The 24,530-nt window shown below is 51.5% G+C and overlaps 1 protein-coding gene across 1 annotated transcript; it reads left to right on the top strand.

Moving 5' to 3' along the window:
* Positions 1 to 5,358: 5,358 nt before the first annotated feature.
* LOC139828875 (olfactory receptor 14A16-like) lies at positions 5,359 to 6,315 on the top strand. Its single transcript, XM_071813651.1, has one exon. It carries the CDS (start codon positions 5,359 to 5,361, stop codon positions 6,313 to 6,315), a length of 957 nt encoding a protein of 318 aa, XP_071669752.1.
* Positions 6,316 to 24,530: the final 18,215 nt, after the last annotated feature.

Raw genomic sequence — 24,530 nt, forward strand, 5'->3', positions numbered from 1 at the left:
AATCTACCAGGTCCCAGGGGTCAGGGCTCAGCCATTCTGGTGATGAACAAGCGTCAAGGGCTGACATGGCATCAGAGCCACCTCCCCATGGCCCTCACCACCTCTAACCAGTGTCTCCAAGTCTTTCCTTCACCAGCCCACAGGGACAGGGACCTGCACTGGTTGTTTCCTTCACAGCTGTGTCACTGATGGCCCTTCAGGGAGTCCCAAACACCCTCAGAAACTTGGGGTTTGCTTCTGCCTTTCACTTCATGAGAGGTTTGTTCATTCTTTGAGTAGCTGCAGTTCAGGATCATGGCAGCAGAGGGCTCATTGACATTGAAAGTGCTCCTACAAGCCAAGGCTTTGTGCATCATTTACCCAAAGGCTTCAAGTCTGGTGTGGATGATTAGAGAGATTTCACGAACAGCCAAACAGAGAGCATTTCCATGATGAATAGTAATAAAGCCACATTTCTTATATTTCCATCCCCCTACCAAAGCCTTCATTTCTAGAACAACTGATATCAACAACCTCCAGTAAATATTGATCTAGAGAATTCCTGATAAAGACTGAATGTATCAGAGTAGTGGGTGCTAAAGCATATTTGAGCAAGGAGACAGGCCAGGACACCTCAAGAGGAATCGCACAACTCTGGACCAAGGCATGGGAGTTCCTGGGAATCTCAGGTGCCACAGCACAGTGATACTTGTGTTCAGGGAGCTGTTCAAGTGACCCATCTCCTGTTCTGTAATGGTGTCTGAGTTTGCTCAGGTCACCCCTGACCTAAGCCCCATCCACTGCTGGGTGTTCTCCAGACTCCTGCCTTCAGGAACAAAGTCCCAGGAGACCTTATTGGTGAAGATGGAGGCAAAGAAGCCATGAAGAACCTCAGTCCTGTCTGATTAAGTTCTTACAAAGTTCAGCAGCAGGCTCACATTCACCCTGTCTATTATTTTACTGCAAATGAAGCAGTGTTAGCTCATCTTACTGCCCTCAGACTCCTGTTCAAGGATCAAGTGTAGGGCATCTTTGCCATCATCCCTACACGCATGTAATAAATTTATTCTTTTGCAGCTTCCCCTGCTTCCACCGCCTGTGTGCTGCCTGTTATCCCTCAATGAGATAAATGCTTCTGTTCATGGGTACTTGGAGCGATCATTCTTGTGCTTGGAGCAGGCTGCCCTGGAAAGCTTCTTAGATTTCCTGAGCTCCTTCACCCTTCAGACCGACTTCCATGTCACGACCTCACCCACCATCCCCCAATATGTCAAAGTCTTCTCCTCTGGAGCCCACCAGCCTGTGCTCTGCTGCTGGCCTTCCTCCCTCCCCTCTGCTGCCTGGGACCCCACTGTTACCAGGTCAAAACAGCCAAGGTGGACACTGATGTTCACATCCCTCACCAGCTCTTCCTTCTTGATCAACACCAGATCGAGCTGAGCATCACCCCCTATTGGCCCACCAGGCAGACATGTTAGGAAATTGGCCCAAGATCCACTGGACTGTCAGCACCTGCAGCTTTGCCTGGCCAGTGACTGTCAGGGCATTTACAGTTCTCCATAGAAACCTGCTCATTGATTGGTGAATTCCTCGAATTGTTGACAAAGATCTTTTCCATTTCTCCTCTGTGATCAAGTAGTTTGTAACATCTAACTGGGTTTCCATGGCAAAGGCTTGGAACTGGGGAGAGCGTGGGTGTGCTACAGTTGTCACCTCTCTGAGAAGACAACAGGAGTTTGACCAACGTCAGACAGAGGTGATTTCAGATGGCTCCAAGATGGACCCATTCCTTGCCAAATCTGAGCCACTCAGTGATGCTGGCAGCACCTCTGGGATATTGTATTTGAGAAAGGGTAAAAAATGCTGCACAACAGCAGGTGGGAGAGAGGAGGGAGGAGATGTGAGAGAAAAGCACTGCAGACACCAAGGTCATATCCCATAGGAGCCAAGCAGGTCCCTCAGCAGGCCAAAGCTTGCTCTCCTGAAATCCTGCTCTTGGCCTTGTGATCATCTCCCAGGAGCCTCAGCTCCACTTTCCCATCCCTGACTGTTCCATCCTGACCAACTCTTTGTGGTTTGTAAGTGTGAAGTCCCACAGGGCACCTCACCTCACTGACTCCTCAGTCACCCGTGTCAGGAAGATGTTGTCAATGAGCTCCAGCCCCTCCTGGATGGCTGGTACCTTGCAGATACTGGGATGTCTAAGGTCTGTCATGAGGACAGGGCCCTGGAAACATGAGACTTCTTTCATTTGTCTGAAGGAGACCTCATCTAATTCCTCTGCCTGATCAGGGATCCTGTAGCTGATGTCCAGTGACCACAACACTGCCCATGTTATTGTGCCCTCTCATGCTGACTCCTCAACCTTCAGCTGACATTGTCTGTCCCCAGGCAGAGCTCCACGCATCTGGTATGTACCCATCAGATAACTCTGAATATTGACAAGATGAAGTGCTGTATCATGGTGGGACAATAACCCCATCCATCAGGACAGAGAAGGACCTGACGCGCTGAGCAGAGACCCTGAGGAGAAGGGCCTGGGCACTCCAAGGTCCCCACACCAGCCCGTGGTGCACGCTCACCATGAACAAGGCAGCTGCACACGGGGGTGCATGAGGAGGAGCGTGGGGACCCAGACACCTGGAGTTCTCATCCCATTCGGTTCAGCACTGGTGTGAGCCCACACACACGGGGGTGTGCCAGTGTGCGGCTTCCCAGTTTGGAGAAGCAGGGAGGAACTGGAGAGTGCAGGGCTCTGCCAAGGCAGGTTCAGCACCTTGTGCACATGGTGTTGGATGCTGAGGGACCTGGGCTGCTTTGGCCCAGCAGCGCTGGGGAGGCTGCAGCAGTGCAGGAGTAGCCTGAGAGTGCTTGAAGGGTGGTTTCAGAGGTGGTGGAGGTTTTCTGCATAGTGGGAAAGAGCATGAGAAAGAAATAATGGTCCAAATTGCAGCTGGGGAGGTCCAGGCTGGACATGAGCAGAAAGGAATGTGACTGGAAGGGCAGTGCTGTGGTGGAGCAGGTCAGCAGAGGGAGTCTGCATCAGCCCAGGGCTTTGTGCTTCAAGGAACAGCTGGGGAGGATGCAGAGATCTCAGCAAAGGAAGGAAGATGCTCAGACAAGAGCAAGGTGGGGCAGCAGGGGGGATGTCTGCAGCCTGCAGGGAAAGAGGTGCAGGGGATGCCACAGCATAGGACAGGCTGTGGTGGAGATGACCAAGGGATGTAGAGAGGCTGGAAGCCCCCACCAGACATGTGCTCCTTCTCCCCTTGGCTATGGTTGTTGTCTCCATCTCTGATGCCTGTGAGGAGACACCTTGTCCTTCCAGCACAGGGGCCTCATGGCCTCCTTGTCCCCAGCCAGGAACCTGGGAGGTGTGGGACCATAGTCCTGCCCTTGGCCTTGCACAGCCCCACATCACACTGTCCAGGAAGGGCCCTGGGCAACGTGGGAGGGACAGGATCTGACTTCCCATGATACGAAGTCAGGGCTTGGCCCTTTGATTAATGAAACAAATCCAGGTTTACTCAGCATCAGAGCCATCTTTACTTTGCTCTTCCTGATCTGTTATCACTGCATCCAGTTTTCTTCTGTAACTGACCCTGGGGATGCTTTCTCAGTTGTGTCCCTCACTGGGATCCATTAACATTATAAGAAACTTTGAAGCTTAGATCTGAGTTTGACTTTTTGAGAGGTTTCATCATCTTCCTCCAGGGCCTGAGGTTCATGGACTCAGCACCAAACCCACTAGAGGTGTCATTAAAGCGCCTTGGGCTGCTCCTGTGCTGCTGAGCTGGGCTGGGCTCCTGGGACAGAGGGAGCTCCTGGCAAGCGGCAGCGCTGCAGAGAGACAGCTCTGCCCAGGAGCAGCTCCTCTGCACAGCGCAGCAGGGCTGAGGGCTCTGCCTGGGGATCTCAGGGAGACGAGCAAGGCAGAGAGAGATGAAAGGTGGTCAGGACTGGGAGGATGACTGAGAGCTTACTGGAGGAGAAACCTTTGCAGTCCTTGCCATGCAAAGTCTCTGGGTGCAGGGCAATGCAGCTGTAGCTCCTGGAGGCATCTCCTAAACCTGGCACAGGCACAGCTGGTGGGATCTGTGAGGAGGGGGCTCTGTCAGGCAATGTTGAACAGCTGTGAAGCCGGGTGAGCACCCAGGGGTGCCCAGGGCTGTCCTGTAGAGCAGGGTCCCTGCACCCCAGGGATCTGCCGGGGCAGGGACTCTGCCACCTGCCAGGGTCAGCGCTCAGCCTGCCTGGGAGATCCCATGGCAGCAGCTGTGGGTGGAAGGAGCAACCCCTGGCAGGGCAGGCAAGGAGCTTGTGGGGTTGAAGGGTGCTGTGTGGGTCAGGGCTGCTCAGAGCTCCAGATCAACCCCACAGATATGGCAGAGGGTCCTTCAGAACAACAACATCAAGACAGGAACAACTGCAAAGGAAGGATTCTGTGCTTTCAGATTTCCACTCTTGGTTGTCTGGGTGTGCAATGGGAGATGGGGATTTATTTCTCTCCTTGGAGAAGACACTGAGACCCCAGTTCTCATTAGGACTTGTCTGAGCTGCTCCTGAGCCCCTGCACACACAGAGCTGCCCCTGGGCAGTGCCAGGAGGTGTGAGCAGGACAGAGCTGAGCACACAGTGGGTGGGACGGAGTCTGTGACACTGACAGGGAGCAGACCCAGGGACAGAGACACAGCTGCAGGAGCACAGACATGGACAGGGAGAGGGAGATGGACCAGAAATGCTGGGAAGGGGATTAAGGACCCCCCTGCATCCCCTGCAGTGCAGACACATTTCCCAGTTCAACCCCTGATCTCCTCTCCGCCCCAGCAAAGCCTCTGCCCCAAAGCCATGGGGTCCAGGTCACGAGTCTCCACCTCAGCAGCTGGACCTCCAGGGGAAGGGTTCCTGGAACGTGGTACACAAAAAAGGTGCTAAAGGTACTTGCTCTACAGTGTCGTTCTGTGAGTGGCAGCAGCACAGCCAGGTAAGGAGGAGGTTCCACAGCATGCCCGCCTGCCTTTTTGTCCTTGCTTTATTTTCTGGTAGCACTGCAGTGTCCTTCCCTGTTTCTCCACCTGTCCCTGGAGCTCTTGCTCTCTGGGGTTGGGGTGGGAGTGTGGGTCAGTTTTTGTTCTGCCACCAATTCAGTGAATTTTGCCTTACCGCTGTGTCCATGGAAACTGCATGCCCAACTGCATTTTAAACTGTGATGAACTGTTTTTCTCAGCTGGTAGAAAGAGAGAATGAGTTGAAACATCCCTCCATCAGGGAGGGGATTTACTGTTGAGAAATAGCATGTTGATTTTCCACAGAGAAGTCTCCTCTAACTCGTCACTGTCTTTTCCTCCTTGCACAGGTCCTCATGCCCACAGGCAGCAAATGTCCAACAGCAGCTCCATCACCCAGTTCCTCCTCCTGGCGTTTACAGACACACGGGAGCTGCAGCTCTTGCACTTCTGGCTCTTCCTGGGCATCTACCTGGCTGCCCTCCTGGGCAACGGCCTCATCATCACCACCATAGCCTGGGACCAGCACCTCCACACCCCCATGTACTTCTTCCTGCTCAACCTTGCCCTTCTTGACCTGGGCTGCATCTCCACCACTCTCCCCAAGTCCATGTCCAATTCCCCCTGGGACACCAGGGCAATTTCTTATATGGGATGTGCTTCCCAAGTCTTTCTGTTTTCCTTTTTCATTTCAGCAGAGTTGTATCTTCTCACTGTCGTGTCCTATGACCGCTACATTGCCATCTGCAAACCCCTGCACTATGGGACCCTCCTGGGCAGCAGAGCTTGTGTCCACATGGCAGCAGCTGCCTGGGCCACTGGGTTTCTCAATGCTCTGCTGCACACGGCCAATACATTTTCACTACCACTGTGCAAGGGCAATGCCCTTGGCCAGTTCTTCTGTGAAATACCCCCTATCCTCAAGCTCTCCTGCTCACACTCCAACCTCAGAGAAGTTTGGCTTCTTGTGTTTAGTCTGTTAATTGGTTTTGGATGTTTTGTGTTCATTGTGGTGTCCTATGTGCAGATCTTCAGGGCCGTGCTGAGGATCCCCTCTGAGCAGGGATCACACAAAGCCTTTTCCACCTGCCTCCCTCACCTGGCCGTAGTCTCCCTGTACGTCAACACTGTCATGTTTGCCTACCTGAAGCCCCCCTCCTTCTCCTCCCCATCCCTGGACCTGATGATGGCTGTTCTGTACTCGGTGGTGCCTCCAGCAGTGAACCCCCTCATTTACAGCATGAGGAACCAGGAGCTCAAGGATGCACTGTGGAAACTGATGACTGGATTATTTTGTGAAACAACAAATTTCCCATCTCCTTCTGCATAGCAGTTTTAATGTAATTAATTTTAGGCCTGGCCTGTCATCTCTATTTTTTGTTGTTGGTGGTGTTTCTATTGTGATAATGTTGTCATCCCCTTTCAAATTCACTGTCTGCTGTTCTTTTATAACCACTGACTGTGCCCTTTGTGTATTTAAAGATAATAAAGAACCCTGTAGTGACTTTTTTTCATGAGATCCTTTCACCAAGGCCTGTTTGGAGCTGCAGGGACAGTTCCTGTGCATGGGAGGAGGGCAAATGTGTCCAGCCTGGCAACCCTGCCAGGGAGCACCAGCGCTTGGTCTTCCAGAGCTGTTCAGGTTCCACTCCCACAGTCTCCTTCTCATTCTTTGTCTTGGTGCAAGGCCTGAGTGCTCTGGCAGCTTGGTCCCCGTCCTGCTGTGTGTCAGTGCTGTGAGCGCAGGCAGGGACAGGCAATGGGCACTGCTGTGACAGAGCTGGCCTCACAACGGCCTTTCCAGAGAGTAAGATGATCTCCTCATGGCACTGCATGATGGTTTATATCTTCAAGTATATGTCTACGAAAATGTCCCACAGATTCAAACACCATTGTACAGCTGATCAGTGTGTGTGCAGGACTGGTACAGCAGTGTCCTCTCACAGCCAGGCCTCCTGCCAGAGACCTGCAGGACCAGCAGAGCAGGGGCTGGGCTGTGCCCCTGTGCACTGGACACCCCACGGAAGGAGCCTCAGGGCAATCACCATGGACTGGCCCCTCACAACCACCATTTCAAAAATGGGTCTCTCACCCACAGATGCTGTTCTTCCCTCCACGGATGGACAATGAATGAGTAGGTCAGCAGTCCAGTGTTTCCGTTGTAGAGATGAGGTGTGAGTATGTACATTATGTATGTGAGGTGAGATGAACACGAGTGAGCACAAACACCATCAGCTGTTCCTGGGGGTTCCATGAAGGCCTGTGGCACAGACATGGACTTGAGGTCACTTAACGTTGGGAGCAACAGCCCATGGGAAATCACCCACTGGGATCTTCTTTGAAATGAGGTCCCCATGTCCATTCCTCATGACGTAGGACATCCCAGATGAGTCCAGAGGAGGTTACACACCAAAGGGATGAGGTGTCTCCCATCCTTTGGAAGTGGCAACAGGAGGCCAGAGGGACACTGTGACTCCTGCCTCTGTGTGTAAAAGGGACAGACTCTGTCTCTTAGCATCCCTGGGTGCATAAGGAGTCCATGAGGCCAGCTCGGATGTGGACACCTGACAGAACCCTGACATTTCTGTGTGTGACTCCAAGAACAAACCTCACTGCCCCAGTGAGATACATCTCAGCTGCCTTGGTCAGGCTCATTGCAAGTGCTCCAATCTGCTGTTACCCTTGCCCGTGATTACGGACTGTGCTCTCAAAAGTGCCATAGAAACCAGAATGGTTCTGGGTTCCTTAGAAAACACAGATCTCAAACTCATCTTCAAGAAGAGCACAAACAAGAACTGGGATAACTACAGGCTGGCCACCCTACCTCCCTCCCTGGGAAGGGGTTGGAACGCATCGTCTTGCAGCCACTGCCAGGAATGTGAAGGACAAGGAAGGGACTGCTGAGCCCAAATGGACAGGGGAAAGAAAGGCATGTTGTGTACAGGGTGTTTGCAAGGCTCAGACATGGTCTCCTTCTGGCCAGAGTGGTGCTGATGGGGCTCAGGAAGTGGATGCTGGGTGGGAAGTTGGCTGAACCGTCAAGCCCAAATATCATCAGTAGTACAAAGTCCTCCGTGCAGCCAGTTACTGGTGTCATCTCTCAGTGACCAGCACTTGAACAAAACTGTTGAACATCTTTATTCTCCCCTCCTATGATGTAACGGAGTGAACTTTCAGTGCCTTTGAGGATGATGGAGTCCTTGAGCAACCTCACCTGGTTCACCCTGCCCTGAGCAGAAGAGTGAGACAAGATGAGTGAGACAAGATGAGTGAGACAAGATGAGTGAGACAAGGGCTCTCTGTAAACCTGAGTTATTCTGTGATTTGACAGAATTTTTGCCTTGGAGAGGTTTCTGGAGAGGGAATAGGTAGAATAATAATAATAAAAATAAATAAATAAATGAAAAATCAGGCTGTAGAGGAGATCTAGAAGGTGTTAACATAAAAACAGCAGTTCCAGTGAGGAGTGCTTTTCACTCACAGTGTTAGTGGGAAATATATTTGACAAATTTGAACAAGGCGAGGAAGCGAGATGGGTGTCTGCAGCCTGTGGGAAAGAGGGGCAGGTATAGGACTGAGTAGAACACGCTTCAGTCTTGGGAGGTCCTGGGTGCTAAGGAGGAGGATGGGTGAGTGTGGTATTATGAGTTCAGTTGTGTTTCAGACACTCTTAATCCAATCAGAATCCTGTGGCTGTGAAGGGGACAGTGAGGTCAGTTCTGTCTCTGGAGGTTACAGCCCAGCAGCAGGGACATGGCTGGAAAAGAACCTCTGCTTAGGTGCCCACAGGCCCTACCCAGGAGATGGGTAGGAGATGCCTTAGAGATGTGTTATCATGTCCATCCCATCTGAGAACATGACGGGACAGCAGCAGGAACATGGTCGTGTCTGTCAGAGAAGCTGAGCGGCCCGTAGCAGTCATGGGATTTAGAAAATCATGGTGAGGTCAGGTAAAAGACCACAAGAAGCCTAATGGGTTGGGTTCCCTGCATGAAGGGCAGTTTCTGAAGCAGCTGAGCTTTCCATGGTAGTTGGAAAAAGCAGAAGAGAGAAAAAAAAAATGCAAAGTGCAATTTGGAAGGTGAGGATTGGATATGAGGAGGAAGAAATGACAGTGGAAGGGCAGTGCTGTGGTGCAAGAGGTCACCCAGAGGGAGCTGGATCAGCCCATGGTTTGTGTTCCAAAGCACAGCCAGTGAGGGTGCAGACACAGCAGTGAAGGTGCAGAAATGCTGGGGTGAGAGCAGGTGGGGAAGCAAGATGGGTGTCTGCAGCCTGCAGGGAAAGAGGGGCAGGGGTAGGACCGTGTAGAACAGCCTGTGGTGGAGATGGAAAAGGGCGCTGGCAAGGCTGGAAGGGATCCACAGAACCCAGGTGTCTGTCCCCTTGGCCATGGCAGTTGTCTCTGCCACTGAGGCCCAGGAGAAGCCATGTTGTCCTCATGGCACTGGGGCCTCTCTGCCTCCTTGGAGCCCCTTGGGGAAGCTGGAAGTTGTTGTACCAGTGTTGGCCTTCCCTGGGCCTCGCACACCCACATCCCATGGTCCCAGGAAGAGCTCTGAGCCGTGTGTGATGGACAGGATCCCCCTTCCCATTGCCTGCAGGTCATGGCTTCTCCGTTCTGCTTCAGAAAGCAAACCAAGGGGTTTCTGAGCATCAGAGCTGAAGAGAAGACTAAAAGGAGACCTCATGGTGGCTACAGCTTCCTCACAAGGGGAGAAGGAAGGGAAGGTACTGATCTCTTCTCTGTGGTGACCAATGACAGAACTCAAGGGAATGGCAGGAAAATGTGCCAGGGGAGGGTCAGTTGGACATGAGGAAAAGGTTCTTCACCCGGAGATGCTGGACACTGAACAGACTCCCAGGGAGGTGTCACGGCCCCAACCTGACAGTGTTCAAGAAGAGACTGGACAATGTCTTCAGACACACGGTGTGACCTGTGGGGTGTCCTGTGCAGGGACAGGAGTTGGATTCAATGATCCTTGTGGGTCCCTTCCAACTCAGGACATTCTACAATTCTATGAAATACTAGGTCAAAAGTCCATGTTTCCATTGTACAGATGAGTTGTAACCATACACATCATGTGCATGTCCACTGTGTGCATGTGGTGAGATGAACCCAAGGGTGCACAAATGCTGTCAGCTATTCCTTGGGGTGCCATAAAGGTCAGTGGGACAGAGATGGTGCTCAGGGGTCTCTTCCAACCTGCCTTATTGTAGGAGTCCATGAATCTTTTCCTTGGAGAGCTCTTTCACAAGGCAGAATAGACAGAGGAAGGAGGATACAAAGAGTCAGAAGCAGAGGTATAAAATACCCCAGTGTAAATACAGCAACTCCTCTGAGGAACGTTTCTCCACTCAAACCCTTGATAGGAAAACTATTCGATAAATTTGATGAAACCAGCTGAGTTTGATCTGCTCACACACTGGACCACAAGGAGGGTGATGGCTGGGTACGATGCCATGTGGTCACTTGTGTCTCAGGAACTCATAGTCCAGCAGGAAGCCAATGGCTGTGGAGGGCACTGTGAGGCCACTTCTGCCTCTGCAGGGGATAGGCCAACAGCAGGAACATGGCTGGGAAAGGACTGTGAGGTCACCCATACCAGACGAGCAATCGGGCCCAATCAGCATGGCTTTGTGAAAGGCAGGTCCTGCTTGACCAGCCTGATCTCCTTCTATGACAAGGTGACCGGCTGAGCAGATGAGGGAAAGTCTGTCGTGGGGAGTGAATCCGCCACACAGGCTGTGGGTGTTGTGTCCTTAGACTTCAGTAAAGCCTTTGACACCGTATCCCACAGCATCTCCTGGAGAAGCTGCAGCTCATGGCCTGGATGGTGTATCTGCGATGGGTCAAGAACTGGATGGAGGGCCGGGCCCAAAAAGTTGTGGTGAACGGAGCCAAATCCAGTTGGTGGCTGGTCATGAGTGGTGGTTTCTTGGGTTCAGTACTGGGGCCTGTTCTGTTTAATCTCTTTATCAATGATCTGGATGAAGGGATCGAGTGCACCCTCATTAAGTTTGCAGATGACACCAAATTGGGTGGGAGTGTTGATCTGCTGGAGGGTAGGAAGGCTCTACAGAGGGATCTGGAGCTGCTGGTTCATTAAGCTGAGGACAGTTGTCTGAAGTTTAACATGCCCATGTGCCAGTTCCTGTACTGGGGTCATAACAACTCCCTGCAACCCTACAGGCTTGGAGAAGCGTGGCTCGAAAGCTGCCTGGCAGAAAAAGACCTGGGTGTGTTGATCGACAATGACTGAACATGAGCCAGCATGTGCCCAGGTGGCCAAAAAGGCCAATGACCTCCTGGTGTGCATCAAGAATAGTGTAGTAAGCAGAACCAGGGCAGCGATCACCCCCTTGTACTCGACGATGGTGCAGCCACAACTCGAATACTCAGTTCAGTTTTGGACCCCTCACTATAGGAAAGATCTCGGGGTGTTGGACTGAGTGCAGAAAAGGGGAACAAGGCTGTTGAGGGTCTGGAGCACAAGTCTTCTGAGGAGCAGCTGAGGGATCTGAGGGTTTTTAGCCTGGAGAAAAGGAGACTGAGGGGAGACCTTTTCGCCCTCTACAACTATGTGAAAAGAGGTTGTAGCATGGAGGGTGTTGGTCTCTCCTGAGTAGCAAGTGACAGGATGAGAGGAAATGGCCTCAGCTTGTGCCAGAGAAGGTTCAGAATTTATATTAGGAAACATTTCTTAATGGAAAAGTTTGTGAAGCAGTGGAACAGGCTGCCCAGGGAAGTGGTTGAGTCACCATTCTTTGTTCCTTAACACAGTTTCTAGGAGGATCTGTTCCATGATCTTCCCAGGCACAGGTAAGAGGCTGACAGGTCAGTAGTTTTCAGGGTCCTCCTTTCTACAACAGAGAAACACTGCCACACAGCACAGCTTGGAACGTGGAGAATGGACACGAGGAGAAAGAAATGTCACCCAAAGGGCAGTGCTGTGGTACGAGAAATCATCCAGAAGGAGCATGAGATCAGTCCATGTCCTTGTGTTTCAAGGAACAGAGCATGAGAGTGGAGACACATCAGTCAACGTATGGAAATACCAGGGTGAAAGCAAGGGGAGGAAGCGAGATGGGTGTCTACAGCCTGCAGGGAAACAGAAGCAGCTGTGGGACAGTGTAGGACAACCTGTGGTGGAGATGGCAAAGGGCACTGGCAAGGCTGGATGTCACCAAGAGGACCCAAGTCTTTGTCCCCTTGGCTATGGCAATGGGCTCTGCCATCAAGGCCTGTGAGGAGACATGTTGTCCTGAGGCACTGGGGCACCTCATGGCCTCCTTGCACACCCCCAGGAAGGCTGGGAACTGTCACACCATTGTACTTCACTCAGCACCACACAGCCCACATCCCCCTGGCCCAGGAAGAGCCCTGAGCAATGTGTGAGGGACAGGATCTGCCTTCCCAGGGGCTGGGGGTCAGGCCTTGGCCTCTCTGCTTCATCCAACAAAACCAGGGTTTTCTCAGCACCTCAGCTGCCTGCACATTTCCCTTTGTTTTTCTGCCATCATGGCCTCCAATTCTCTGCTCTAACGAGTCCCTGGGGAGGCTTTGCTGGTACTTGCCCTCAGTGGAACTCATTAATACTTCAAGGTACTTAGTACTTTGTTCTTCTGGCTTTGACTTCTGGAAAGGTTTGTGCAATCTCCTCTCAGCACCTGAGTAATGTTCAAGGACTCAGCAACAAATGCACCATGGGGCTCATTACAATGAAGAAAGCTCTAACAAACCATGTCTCTCCTTGTAATTGTCTTCTACTCTTGTAGAGTGAATTAAAGAGTTCTCCTGCTGTAATTATGGAGAAAGATTTCAAAAAGATTCTGATAAAAAAGTCTTTCTATTGTAAAGGGTGTATTTTATTACTTTTCAGTGTGGAGAAGAGGTGATTGCAGCATTATCTGATGTTGATCCAGGGTCTCTCCTAAGGAGGTCTGGACTGGCTGGAGAAGCTGTCCCTTGAGCTCTCACACTGTGTGCACAACCTTGCTCCTCACCTCCCCAACCCCCTCGTTTCTCTCGTTGACCCCCTGGGCCTTGCATCCCTTTTCCTTACACCAGACTTCTCCACTGCAGTCTGCAGCTGGATGTGCCAGCTCCTTTGCACCAGCTTCCACCTGCTCTTCTTGGAGATCTGGCTCCACACAGGAAACAGGGACTTTGCTTTACCTTTGAACAAACAAAATAACACTGATGAGATTCATGATTAACAGAAAACACACTCCTCAACTGTACACCAAGGACAAACTGCCACCACTGAGGTTCACCTTCTCCAAGGCAGAACCATGCAAGAAATGTTGTAGACAGGAAGATAATTATAAAATAAGCACAATAAAAGAGTTGGCAAAAGACAGAATTAGACAGACTACTGAAACACAAGGAAGCTTTTAACTCCTTGAAGCTGAAAGCAGCAACTGGATTGTTGACAAGTGCCTGAGTGATCAAACAGTGAGAGGAAGGGAAGCCCAGAGAGCAATCGCAAGTGCTTGTGTGCAGATCAGCTGCTGGAAATGGGACTTCAGACATGGTCAGTTTAGTTAGGGCAGGAGGAAATACCTGGAGGATGAGGGAGATCAGATGCACAGATAACAGAGAGAGTGCTGAGAAGGCAAATGTTGTGGAGGATCAGAAGTTCTCCTCTTGCTCTTAATGCACATCCTGAAAAGTCTCTTTCTTATCTCTTTGGAAAACACTGGTATTTAAAGTATTCAAAACAAAGAAAGGAGAATTACAACACCAACAGCGTTTGATACTTAAAGCTGCAAGAAGACATTTCCTTCACTTTACATCTTTCATTTGGTCTGTTTTTCTCTCCAGTTTTTAGAAGTGTTCTCTAGATTTCTCTCCTACCAAAGCCTCCAGCATTAAGAAAGACAATCCTTGTGTCTGGCACAGAGTCGAAGGCACCAAACAATCCACTGCCATGGACTGTCAGTGCCACTTTTTACCCCTGGCACACAGTGAGTCATGCTGGAAGCTGTTGGCCACTCTTGCCTGATGGAGGAAAGAAGGAGAAAAAGGTGAATTGAACTGTTCTCTGTTTAGATGCTCATGTTGACAGTGATCTCAACAGATCTGTGTTATCTGTCTATGTGATCATAAGGTAAAAAACATATTTATGTGTCGGCAAATGTATAGTAAAATATATATCTGTGTCCAGTTACTCAGCAAAATACATTTCCTACCAGCACTCTGAATGGAAGAATCTTTCTTCTGAGAAATTGCTCTCTCCTAAGCCTCTCTGACTCTAGGCAGGAATATGGAGAACAACCAGCAGTGGATGAGGACCAAGTCAGGGGTCATCAAAACTAACACAACCCTTTCCAGTCTATGGGACAGCAGGGGCAGCATCCCAGGAGCTGAGACAGCAGGACGATGTCACAGGGAGGCCACTCTCCACCATCTTGGAAAGCTCATGGAGACTGGGACCACTGGCAGCTCTCACACAGTGTGTGCACTTTTCAAAGTGGCCAATGGGTGAGCAGGGGAACTAAGGGCTGTGCCCCAGAACATGTCCACTGGGACTCCATTTCTGGGTGTCTGGAAGAGAAGGTGACGGGGTTTACCCAGGGCAGGTTGTGCCTGTCCATCCTCTTTGCTTTCTGTGAGGAAAGGACAGGGTTGTGGACGTGGGGAGAACACTGATGGTCTGTTACCTGAAGGTCATCAAGACATTCAATGTCACCCTCTAATATTCTTGTATCCAAGATAGGACATTATGGTCTGTGTCAGTGTGTAAGTAGATGGGCAAAAAGCTATTTGCATGGTTGGACTTGGAAAGGTGTTGTAGAAAGGGAGAAGCTTTCCAGTCATGAGGACAGTCAAGCACTGGAAGCTGTTTCCCAGGAGTGCGCACTCAGTCTGTCCCAGAAAGTGACCAAGATGTGTTTGGATAAAGTCTGAGTGATCTGGTCTGACCCTGCTTTGAGCAGGAAGTTGGTCAAGACACCTCCTGAGGTCCCTTCCAGCCCGAATGACGCTGTCCTTTCATCCTGTTCATGTTTTCAACTCAGAGAAAATTCTCAGGTTCTCTCTGACTCCAAGAATAATTCACATGAGCTGCAGGGCGGCTTTACAAGTACCCTAAACATCCCTGACCACATCTTGTGCATCCCTTTTCATTTGCCTCAACCCAGGGTCTTCTTGTTTGCTGTCCTAATACCCTTCCAGAAAGAACAGCCCCCCTTGTTGATCCTTTCAGAACAGGTTTTTCAAGAGGTGTCAGCATCCATGTACAGAGTCTGCACATCTGCCAGGCAGCAAAGTCATCGTTACAGAAATGGAGACGAGACACTTGACCAGCTCCTTGAACCCAGATATCAGCGTGACATGTCTGCTGAGATTCCAGGGAACACCTGAACTGTAAGAGCAGAGCATGTGAGTCCTCTTTGGGTATTCTGGCTCAAATCCTGACCCATGTGGTGCTTCAGGCTGTGAAGAGAATCAAAACCAACTTTTTGAGGGGATTGGTTTATTTTACATGTGTCACACAGGGCAGGTGAAGGGAGCTCAGAACTTTAATCTCTGCTGTACTATAATGCTTGATACCCCATCCACAGTGGTTCTGATATTTTAATGGTTCTGATAAAGGGTGGTCTGGCAAACGTCGCGCTTTGTGTCCCGAGGTGCATGGACACTGCTCATGCGCCTCTGCAGAGAACGACAGAAGCTGAATCCCTTTCTCAGGAGAAACTCCTTGTTGGAAAGACACGGCTATGGAGCTGGCTCAACAAGGTTTTAATGCATTTCAGTCGGTATCAGATTTGATATATTGGATGCTTTTCTGTGATAACACCAGTACAGATGATCACAGAAAGACAACCATTTCATAAGAGAAGGTTACAAAGGCCTGTCATGAACAAGAAATGTCACCATGAGCTCTGGAGTCAGTGAGGAAGATTATAACAAGCACCAGGAAAAAACAAGGAGTTCCAGGTCTCTTCTGAAGAGCTGGAGGCCCTGAGCAGCAGTGACCGGACATGTGTGGTGTGGAAGAGGGTCAGGGGATGTGGGGTAGAAAAGGGTGATGTCTGAACACCTTAGGAAAATCCTTATAACCATGTCTGAGCCTGCAAGTGGAATGTGGTTGGTGTTTGAGGGTGGAGGGGGAATAGGAGGAAGATTTTTGAGGGGTTATGAAAAGAAGGCATGCTTCTCTTGGTCTGGTCATATATGGCAGTGCCCTTTGCATGCTGTGGGCATGGCTGTGCCTGGGAGATGGGGAATGGCTGCTGCTGGGGTGGCTGTGCTCAGTCGTGGCCCGTGAGCTGACCCTGCTCTGCTCCTCTCTTACACTGCCCACACTTGGATGGTCCTCAGGAAACATCCATGAACCCGGAGGAAGCACCAGCATCCTGGAGTGTTGGCCCATTACTGGAGGACAAGAGTGCAAGGTTTGTGAGACACATGGCAGTGCAGGAAGAGAGTGGTCTATGTGTAGCAGTAAATGTGTTAAAGAAGAAGACCTAAAGACCATGGTCCGATCATGCTAATGTGGAATAGATTGATTTTCTTTTTTATTTTAGGGCAGCAGCAGGAGGAACGTGTGCATTTCAGTGCTGGGGCATGGATCCAAATTGAGGATTCAAGAGAGTTTGGGACTGGGACAGCTCAGGTGATTGGTGGCCATTGCCAGGTCTATGAAAGAAGATCGGTGGGTTTTAAGGACCTGACAGGCATTGCCAAATCCTCAGAAAACCATAACCTTTTGGTTAAAGCAACAGCACTTGGCACCAAACCGATCCCCAAAACACAAATACCCTCCCAGTGACCCAAGGCAGAGCCTGAGAAACATTTGACTGAAAGGGTCTCCTTTGTCAGGCCCTGGGGGTCAGGACTTGGCCATTCTGATGAAGAACAAACATCAAGGGCTGACGTGGCACCAGAGCCACCTCCACATCGCCTTTACCGCCTCTGACCATTGTCTCCAGGCTCTTCCTTCACCAGCCTCCAGGGACAGGGACTGCTTGTGTCAGTGACGGCCCTTCATGGGGTCCCAACACCCTCAGAAACTTGTGCTTTCCTTCTGCCTTTCACTTCGTCAGAGGTTTGTTCATTGTTTCAGTAGCTGCAGTTCAGGATCATGGCAGCAGAGGGCTCATTAACATCCAAAATGCGCTTACAAGCCAAGGCTCTGTGCATCATTTTCCCAAAGGTTTCAAGTCTGGTGCGAATGATTAGGGAGATTTCAGGAATAGCCAAGCAGAGAGCATTTCCATAATAAATAGTAATAAAGCCATATTTCTTATATTTCCATCCACCTCCAAGTGCCCTCATTTCCAGAACATCTGGCATCAACAATCTATTCTTTTACTGTAAGGAAGCTGTGTCATCTTGCCCTCAGGCTCCCCTGCAGGTATCAAGTCCAGGGCAGCTTTGGCATCATCCCCGCATCCATGGACAAGGTTTCTAAATTCCTCCTTTGCAGCTTCCCCTGCTTCCACCTCCTGTGTGCTGCCTTTCTGCCCTGGAGCTCCATCAGTTCAGACAAGGAGCCTCACGAGATAAATGCTTCCTTTCATGGGTACTTGGAGAGATCATTCTTGTGCTTGGAGCAGGCTGTCCTGTAAGGCCTGCCATATTTCCTGAACTCCTTCACCCTTCAGATTTACTTCCATGTCACCACCTCACCCGCTGTACCCCAGTATGTCCAAGTCTTCTCCTCTGGAGCCCACCAGTCTGTGCTCTGCTGCTGGCCTTCCTCCCTCCCCTCTGGTGCCTGGGCCCCCACTGTATCCTGATCACAACAGCCAAGGTGGACACTGATGTTCACATCCCTCACCAGCTCTTCCTTCTTTCCCCGTTCGAGATCTGATGAACATCAATCTTGTTGCCCACCAGTCAGCTCTGTTAAGCATTTGGCCCAAGATCCTCTGGACTGTTGGCATTTGCACCTTTGCCTGGCCAGTGACTGTCAGGGTAATTACAGTTCCCCATAGGAAGCTGCTCATTGACTGGTGACTTCCTTGAGTTGCCAACAAAAGATCTTTTCCATTTCTTCTCCATGATCAAGTAGATTATAACACCCAAAACATAGTCACCCTATATTGGGTTTACATGGCAAAGTCTTGGAACTGGGGTGAGTGTGGGTGTGCTACAGTTGTCGCCTCTCTAAGAAGACAACAGGAGTTTGACCGACGTCAAACAGAGCCGATTTCAGCTGCTCCAAGATGGACCCACTCCTTGCCAAATCTGAGCCACTCAGTGATGCTGGCAGCACCTCTGGGATATTGTATTTCAGAAAGGGTAAAAAACGCTGCACAACAGCAGGTGGGAGAGAGGAGGGAGGAGATGTGAGAGAAAAGCACTACAGACACCAGGGTCATATCCCATAGGACCCAAGCAGGTCCCTCAGCAGGCCAAAGCTTGCTCTCCTGAAATCCTGCTCTTGGCCTTGTGATCACCTCCCAGGAGCCTCAGCTCCACTTTCCCATCCCTGGCTGCTCCATCCTGACCAACTCTTTGTGGTTTGTAAGTGTGAAGTCCCACAGGGCACCTCACCCCACTGACCCCTCAGTCACCCGTGTCAGGAAGATGTTGTCAATGAGCTCCAGCCCCTCCTGGATGGCTGGTTCCTTGCAGATATTGGGATATCTCAGGTCTGCCACGAGGACACCGCCCTGGAAACATGAGGTTTCTTTCATTTGTCTGAAGGAGGCCTCATCTAATTCCTCTGCCTGATCAGTGAGTCTGTAGCTGATGTCCAGTGACCACTACATTGCCCATGTTGTTCTGCCCTCTCTTGCTGACTCCTCAACCTTCAGCTGACATTGTCTGTCCCCAGGCAGAGCTCCACACATTCCTGCTGCTTTTCCACATGAAGAAAAACTACCCCTTTGAATCCAGACCTCTGGTATTATAAGTACCAGACCCCCAGTAGCCCACACTTTCTCCAGGAGATGGTGTTTGTAGTGCCCTGCAGCTCCTTATCCTGTTGTCTTGGGAGAGACACCCTAATCAGGTTAAACCATCTGCATGAAAACATCAATAGCTGAGTAAATGGAGCTTCAGTCCAGGGAGAGCAGCAACTTTGAGAAAATCTGGTGTTCACTCAGGTTCGGGTTTGATAAGAGGAAGTGACCAGTTCTATCCAGGGGCAGGAGAACAAACCCATCCATCAGGACAGAGCAGGACCTGACACGCTGAGCAGTGACCCTGAGGAGAAGGGCCTGGGCACTCCAAGGTCCCCACACCAGCCCGTGGTGCACGCTCACCATGAACAAGGCAGCTGCACACGGGGCTGCATGAGGAGGAGCGTGGGGACCCAGACACCTGGAGTTCTCATCCCATTCGGTTCAGCACTGCTGTGACCCCACACACACGGGGCTGTGCCAGTGTGCGGCTTCCCAGTTTGGAGAAGCAGGGAGGAACTGGAGAGTGCAGGGCTCTGCCAAGGCAGGTTCAGCACCTTGTGCACATGGTGTTGGATGCTGAGGGACCTCGGCTGCTTTGGTCCAGCAGCGCTGAGGAGGATGCAGCAGTGCAGGAGTAGCCTGAGAGTGCTTGAAGGGTGGTTTCAGAGGTGGTGGAGGTTTTCTGCATAGTGGGAAAGAGCATGAGAAAGAAATAATGGCCCAAAGTGCAGCTGGGGAGGTCCAGGCTGGATATGAGCAGGAAGGAATGTGACTGGAAGGGCAGTGCTGTGGTGGAGCAGGTCAGCAGAGGGAGTCTGCATCAGCCCAAGGCTTTGTGCTTCAAGGAACAGCTGGGGAGGATGCAGAGATCTCAGCAAAGGAAGGAAGATGCTCAGACAAGAGCAAGGTGGGGCAGCAGGGGGGATGTCTGCAGCCTGCAGGGAAAGAGGTGCAGGGGATGCCCCAGCACAGGACAGGCTGTGGTGGAGATGGTCACGGGACGTAAAGAGGCTGGACGCCCCAGCAGACATGAGCTCCTTCTCCCCTTGGCTATGGTTGTTGTCTGCACCTCTGATGCCTGTGAGGAGACACCTTGTCCTTCCAGCACAGGGGCCTCATGGCCTCCTTGTCCCCAGCCAGGAACCTGGGAGCTGTGGGACCATAGTCCTGCCCTTGGCCTTGCACAGCCCCACATCACACTGTCCAGGAAGGGCCATGGGCAACGTTGGAGGCACAGGATCTGCCTTCCCAGGGCTGGGTGTCAGGGCTTGGCCCTTTGGTTAATGAAGCAAATTCAGGTTTACTCAGCATCAGAGCCACCTTTCACTTGCTTACCCTTTGTTCTGCTTCAAGTTTTCTCTCCCAGCTGCCCTGGGGATGGTTTCTCAGTTGTGTCCCTCAGTGGAATATTACAAGAAACTTTGAAATTTAGATCTGAGTTTGAATTCTTCAACTTGTCCTCAGGGTCGGAGGTTCATGGACTCTGCACCAAAGCCACCAGAGGGGTCATTAAAGCACCTTGGGCTGCTCCTGTGCTGCTGAGCTGGGCTGGGCTCCTGGGACAGAGGGAGCTCCTGGCAAGCGGCAGCGCTGCAAGAGACAGCTCTGCCCAGGAGCAGCTCCTCTGCACAGCGCAGCAGGGCTGAGGGCTCTGTCTGCAACGGGAGACAAGCCAGAAAGAGAGGGGAAATGCAGTGTGGGCTGGGAGGTTTTCTGTGAGTTCACAAGGAGAAAAATCTTCACACAGAGTAGGTGGTGGGATTTGCTGACGCTGGTACAACAAACTAGACAGGTAAGGAAAACTATCAGAAACTTTCTTGTACAGCTAAGGAGGACATGCAGCAGAGCAGGGAATTCCTTCATGAACCATCAGAGGCAGCTGCCTCCTGCTGAGGATGACTCCAGGTGTGTGAAGCTGTTTCTGCACCCAGGGTTGCCCTGCAGAGCAGGGTCCCTGCCAAGGAGATCCCCACAGGTCTGTGTAGAGACGCTGCGGGTGGAAGGAGTGACCCCTATCAGGGCAGGAAAGGTGCTTCTGCTGTGGAGTGGGTGCTGTGTGGGTCAGCACTGCTCACAGCTCCAGATCACCCCCAGCATTTTTCCAGTCGGATGCCTCAAGAAGATCAATGCAAGGATTACCAGACAGATAAGGAGCTTTCCTGAGCCTGCCTTTTCAGTTTCCTCTCCCAAGGGGTGGGGGGTGCAGGAAAGGATAAAATGAAAATGAGCTCTCAGGCTTAAACAAGTCACTGAGACTCCTGAACTGCAACTCTGAGTGATCAGCACATCTGCCAGAAGGCTCATAACATCCCTTCACCACCCCTCTGCCTGTGCACAGCACCTGCATCACCTTGGCTGGACCCGTCAGCCTAGTCTGACCTGTCCTGTTTTCCAGCCTGCAAACAGGAAGATGCCCCCAGGCAGTGCCCTGTGAACAGGCAGGATCTGTAGGGCCAGGGGGAGGGCACAGAGGGTGGGATGGGGTCTGTGAGCACTGACAGGGAAGAGACATGGACAGGGAAACACCTCCCAGGGGGAGAATCTCCAGGCAGCAGGGAAATGATCAAAAATGGGAGGAAACTAAACCCGGAATTGTTATGGGAGGGAGAACAGAGAAAAGTCCCTGTGACCCCCTGCAGTGCAGATCCCTCCTGTGAGCAGCCCCCTGGCCTCCTGTCCCACCCAGCAAAGCCTCTGCCCTCAGGGCCGGGGGCTCCAAGGCATGAAGCAGCTCCTGTGCAGCCAGAGCTCCAGTTCCTCTGCAGAGCACAGGGGCTGAGAGCAGCTGCCCGGCAATGTTGGTGTCTGGGAGGTGGCTGCACAGCTGGGGAAGGGTGACGATGTCTGAGTGCCCGGCTGCCTCTGCCCTGGCCTCTCTCACACCCACCCTCATGGGATGTTTCCTTCTTGCTCCCCTGCTCTGGGTCACTGCTGTTGGGATCTTGTTCTTGCTCTCAGGCTCTCTGGGGATGGCAGTTTCAGCTGCAGAGTCACAGCCTGATCTTGTGGGTCCTTTCCTGCAGGTGTGTCCATGGGAACACATGTCCAGCTTTGTTCTGACCTGTGGGGCTGTGGGCAATGCAGTCTGGGTGGCTGGGGAATGAGCTGAGTCTCCCCCAGTCAAATGTCGTTATTAGGACCCTTGTCTGTCTCGTTGAGGTTTTCTTCCAAACAGTGAGGTTACCTGCAGGATGCAAACCTGTCCTACAGCATCTGTGTGTTATCTGAAAGTCCCTAGAGAAGTGCAGAGATGCTGCAAGTGAGAAAATGCTTTTTAGGAAAGGATGAGACATGCTTTGGTTCCATCCAACAAAGCTGAACCCCAGGTCAGTCTTCTGCCCCCTGTACCCATGCCCCCTGCTGCAGAGCAGGGCTGACTCCCCAGCAGCCAGCGGGCACAGGCCCTGCTCCTCACGGCACCCCCAGCCAGCTCAGACACGGAGCTGGAGGAAGGTCTGCAAAAGGACAAGCGGGTGTGGAACAATGGGAGGGTGTCTGAGAAATGGCTTTGCTTTGTTCAGAGAAGTCTCTCCTAACTTTTCACTGTCTTTTGCTTCTATGACAGTGCCGCATGCCTACAGGCAGCAAATGTCCAACAGCAGCTCTGTCACCCAGTTCCTCCTCCTGCCGTTCACAGACACACTGGAGCTGCAGCTCTTGCACTTCTGGCTCTTCCTGGGCATCTACCTGGCTGCCCTCCTGGGCAATGGCCTCATCATCACCACCATAGCCTGGGACCAGCACCTCCACACCCCCATGTACTTCTTCCTGCTCAACCTCGCCCTCCTTGACCTGGGCACCATATCTGCCACTCTTCCGAAGTCCATGGCCAACTCCCTCTGGGACACCAGGGCCATCTCCTATGCAGGATGTGCTGCCCAGCTCTTTTTTTTGTTTTTCTGTGGTACAGCAGAATATTCTCTCCTCACCATCATGTCCTACGACCGCTGCGTTGCCATCTGCAAACCCCTGCACTACGGGACCCTCCTAGGCAGCAGAGCTTGTGTCCACATGGCAGCAGCTGCCTGGGCCACTGGGTTTCTCAATGCTCTGCTGCACACGGCCAATACATTTTCACTGCCACTGTGCAAGGGCAATGCCCTGGACCAGTTCTTCTGTGAAATCCCCCAGATCCTCATGCTCCAACACCTACATCAAGGAAGTCGGGTTTATTGTGGTTAGTCTTTTAGTAGCATTTGGGTGTTTTGTGTTCATTGTGGTGTCCTATGTGCAGATCTTCAGGGCTGTGCTGAGGATCCCCTCTGAGCAGGGACGGCACAAAGCCTTTTCCACCTGCCTCCCTCACCTGGCCGTGGTCTCCCTGTTTGTCAGCACTGCCATGTTTGCCTACCTGAATTTCAACTCCATCTCATCCCCATCCTTGTATCTGGTGCTGTCAGTTCTGTACTCGGTGTTGCCTCCAGCAGTGAACCCCCTCATCTACAGCATGAGGAACCAGGAGCTCAAAGCTGCTGTCTGGAAGCTGATGACTCAATGTTCTCCTCAAGTTATAAACTGCCCATGACTTTCTGGACAGCAGTTATAGTGTAACTCATTAGAGGCCTTGTCTGTCTTCTGTATTTTTTTTTGTTGTTATTGGTTTTGAATTGTGATAAATGTGGTCATTCCATTTCTAATTAAATCTTTTTTTTGTTTGTTTGTTTTTCCTGTGTAAATAAGGAGCTCTGCTTACTCTGTGTGAGTGGCCTTGCATTGACATTTTTGTTCTGAGATTCTTCTTCTAGGACTTTTTTGGGGCTGCAGAGACAATTCCTGTGTGCATGGGAGGAGGGGAAAAGAGTCCAGAACGGAAGCATTGCCAAGGAGCACCAGCACTTGGTCTTCTAGACCTTCTGTATTTTCACTTCCACACTTTGTTTGTCATCCTTTGTGTTCGTGCAAGGCCTGAGTGCTCTGGCAGCTTGGTCACCGTCCTGCTGTGTCAGTGCTGTGAGCGCAGACAGGGACAGGCAATGGACGCTCTGTGACTGAAGTGGCCTTCAGAATAGTTGCTATCTCCTCAGGGCTGTGCATGAAGGCCTAGGTCTTCTTCCAAAACTTCTCTCAAGGACATGCTTAAGAAAGTGGCCCACATATTGAAACACTGGTGTACATCTGAACAGTGTGTGTGTGCAGGGCTGGCACACAGCAGTGTCCTCTCACAGCCAGGCCTCCTGCCAGAGACCTGCAGGACCAGCAGAGCAGGGTCAGGTGTGCACTGGACACCCCTCAGGTTCTGCCCCAGGTCACCCATCGTGGACCAGCCCCTCACAACCACCAGTTCCAGCACTGGCCTCTCCCCCAGCTTGCAGATGTTCTTTGTCTCTCCATGGAAATGCACTGAAAGAGTAGGTCAGTAGTCCATGACTCCACTGTACAGATGAGCTTTAAGCAGGCGTGTCGTGTACGTGAGGTGAAATAAGCCTGAATGAGAGCAAACGCCATCAACTCTTCCTTGGGGTTCCATGAAAGCCTGTGGGACAGAAAGTGTCTTGAGATCACTTAATGTTGGTAGTAAAATCCCATGAGAAACTCACTGAATGCAGCACTGGGAAGTGCTTCTGTCCATTCCTCATGACGTGGAGCACCTCACATGAGTGCAGAGCAGGGTGACCCACTATAGGGCTGAGGTGCTTCCCCTCCTCTGGGAGTGCCAAAAGAAGGCCAGAGACACACTGTGAC

This window comes from Patagioenas fasciata, chromosome 11 (genome assembly GCF_037038585.1).
Source record: "Patagioenas fasciata isolate bPatFas1 chromosome 11, bPatFas1.hap1, whole genome shotgun sequence".
Classification (NCBI taxonomy): domain Eukaryota; kingdom Metazoa; phylum Chordata; class Aves; order Columbiformes; family Columbidae; genus Patagioenas; species Patagioenas fasciata.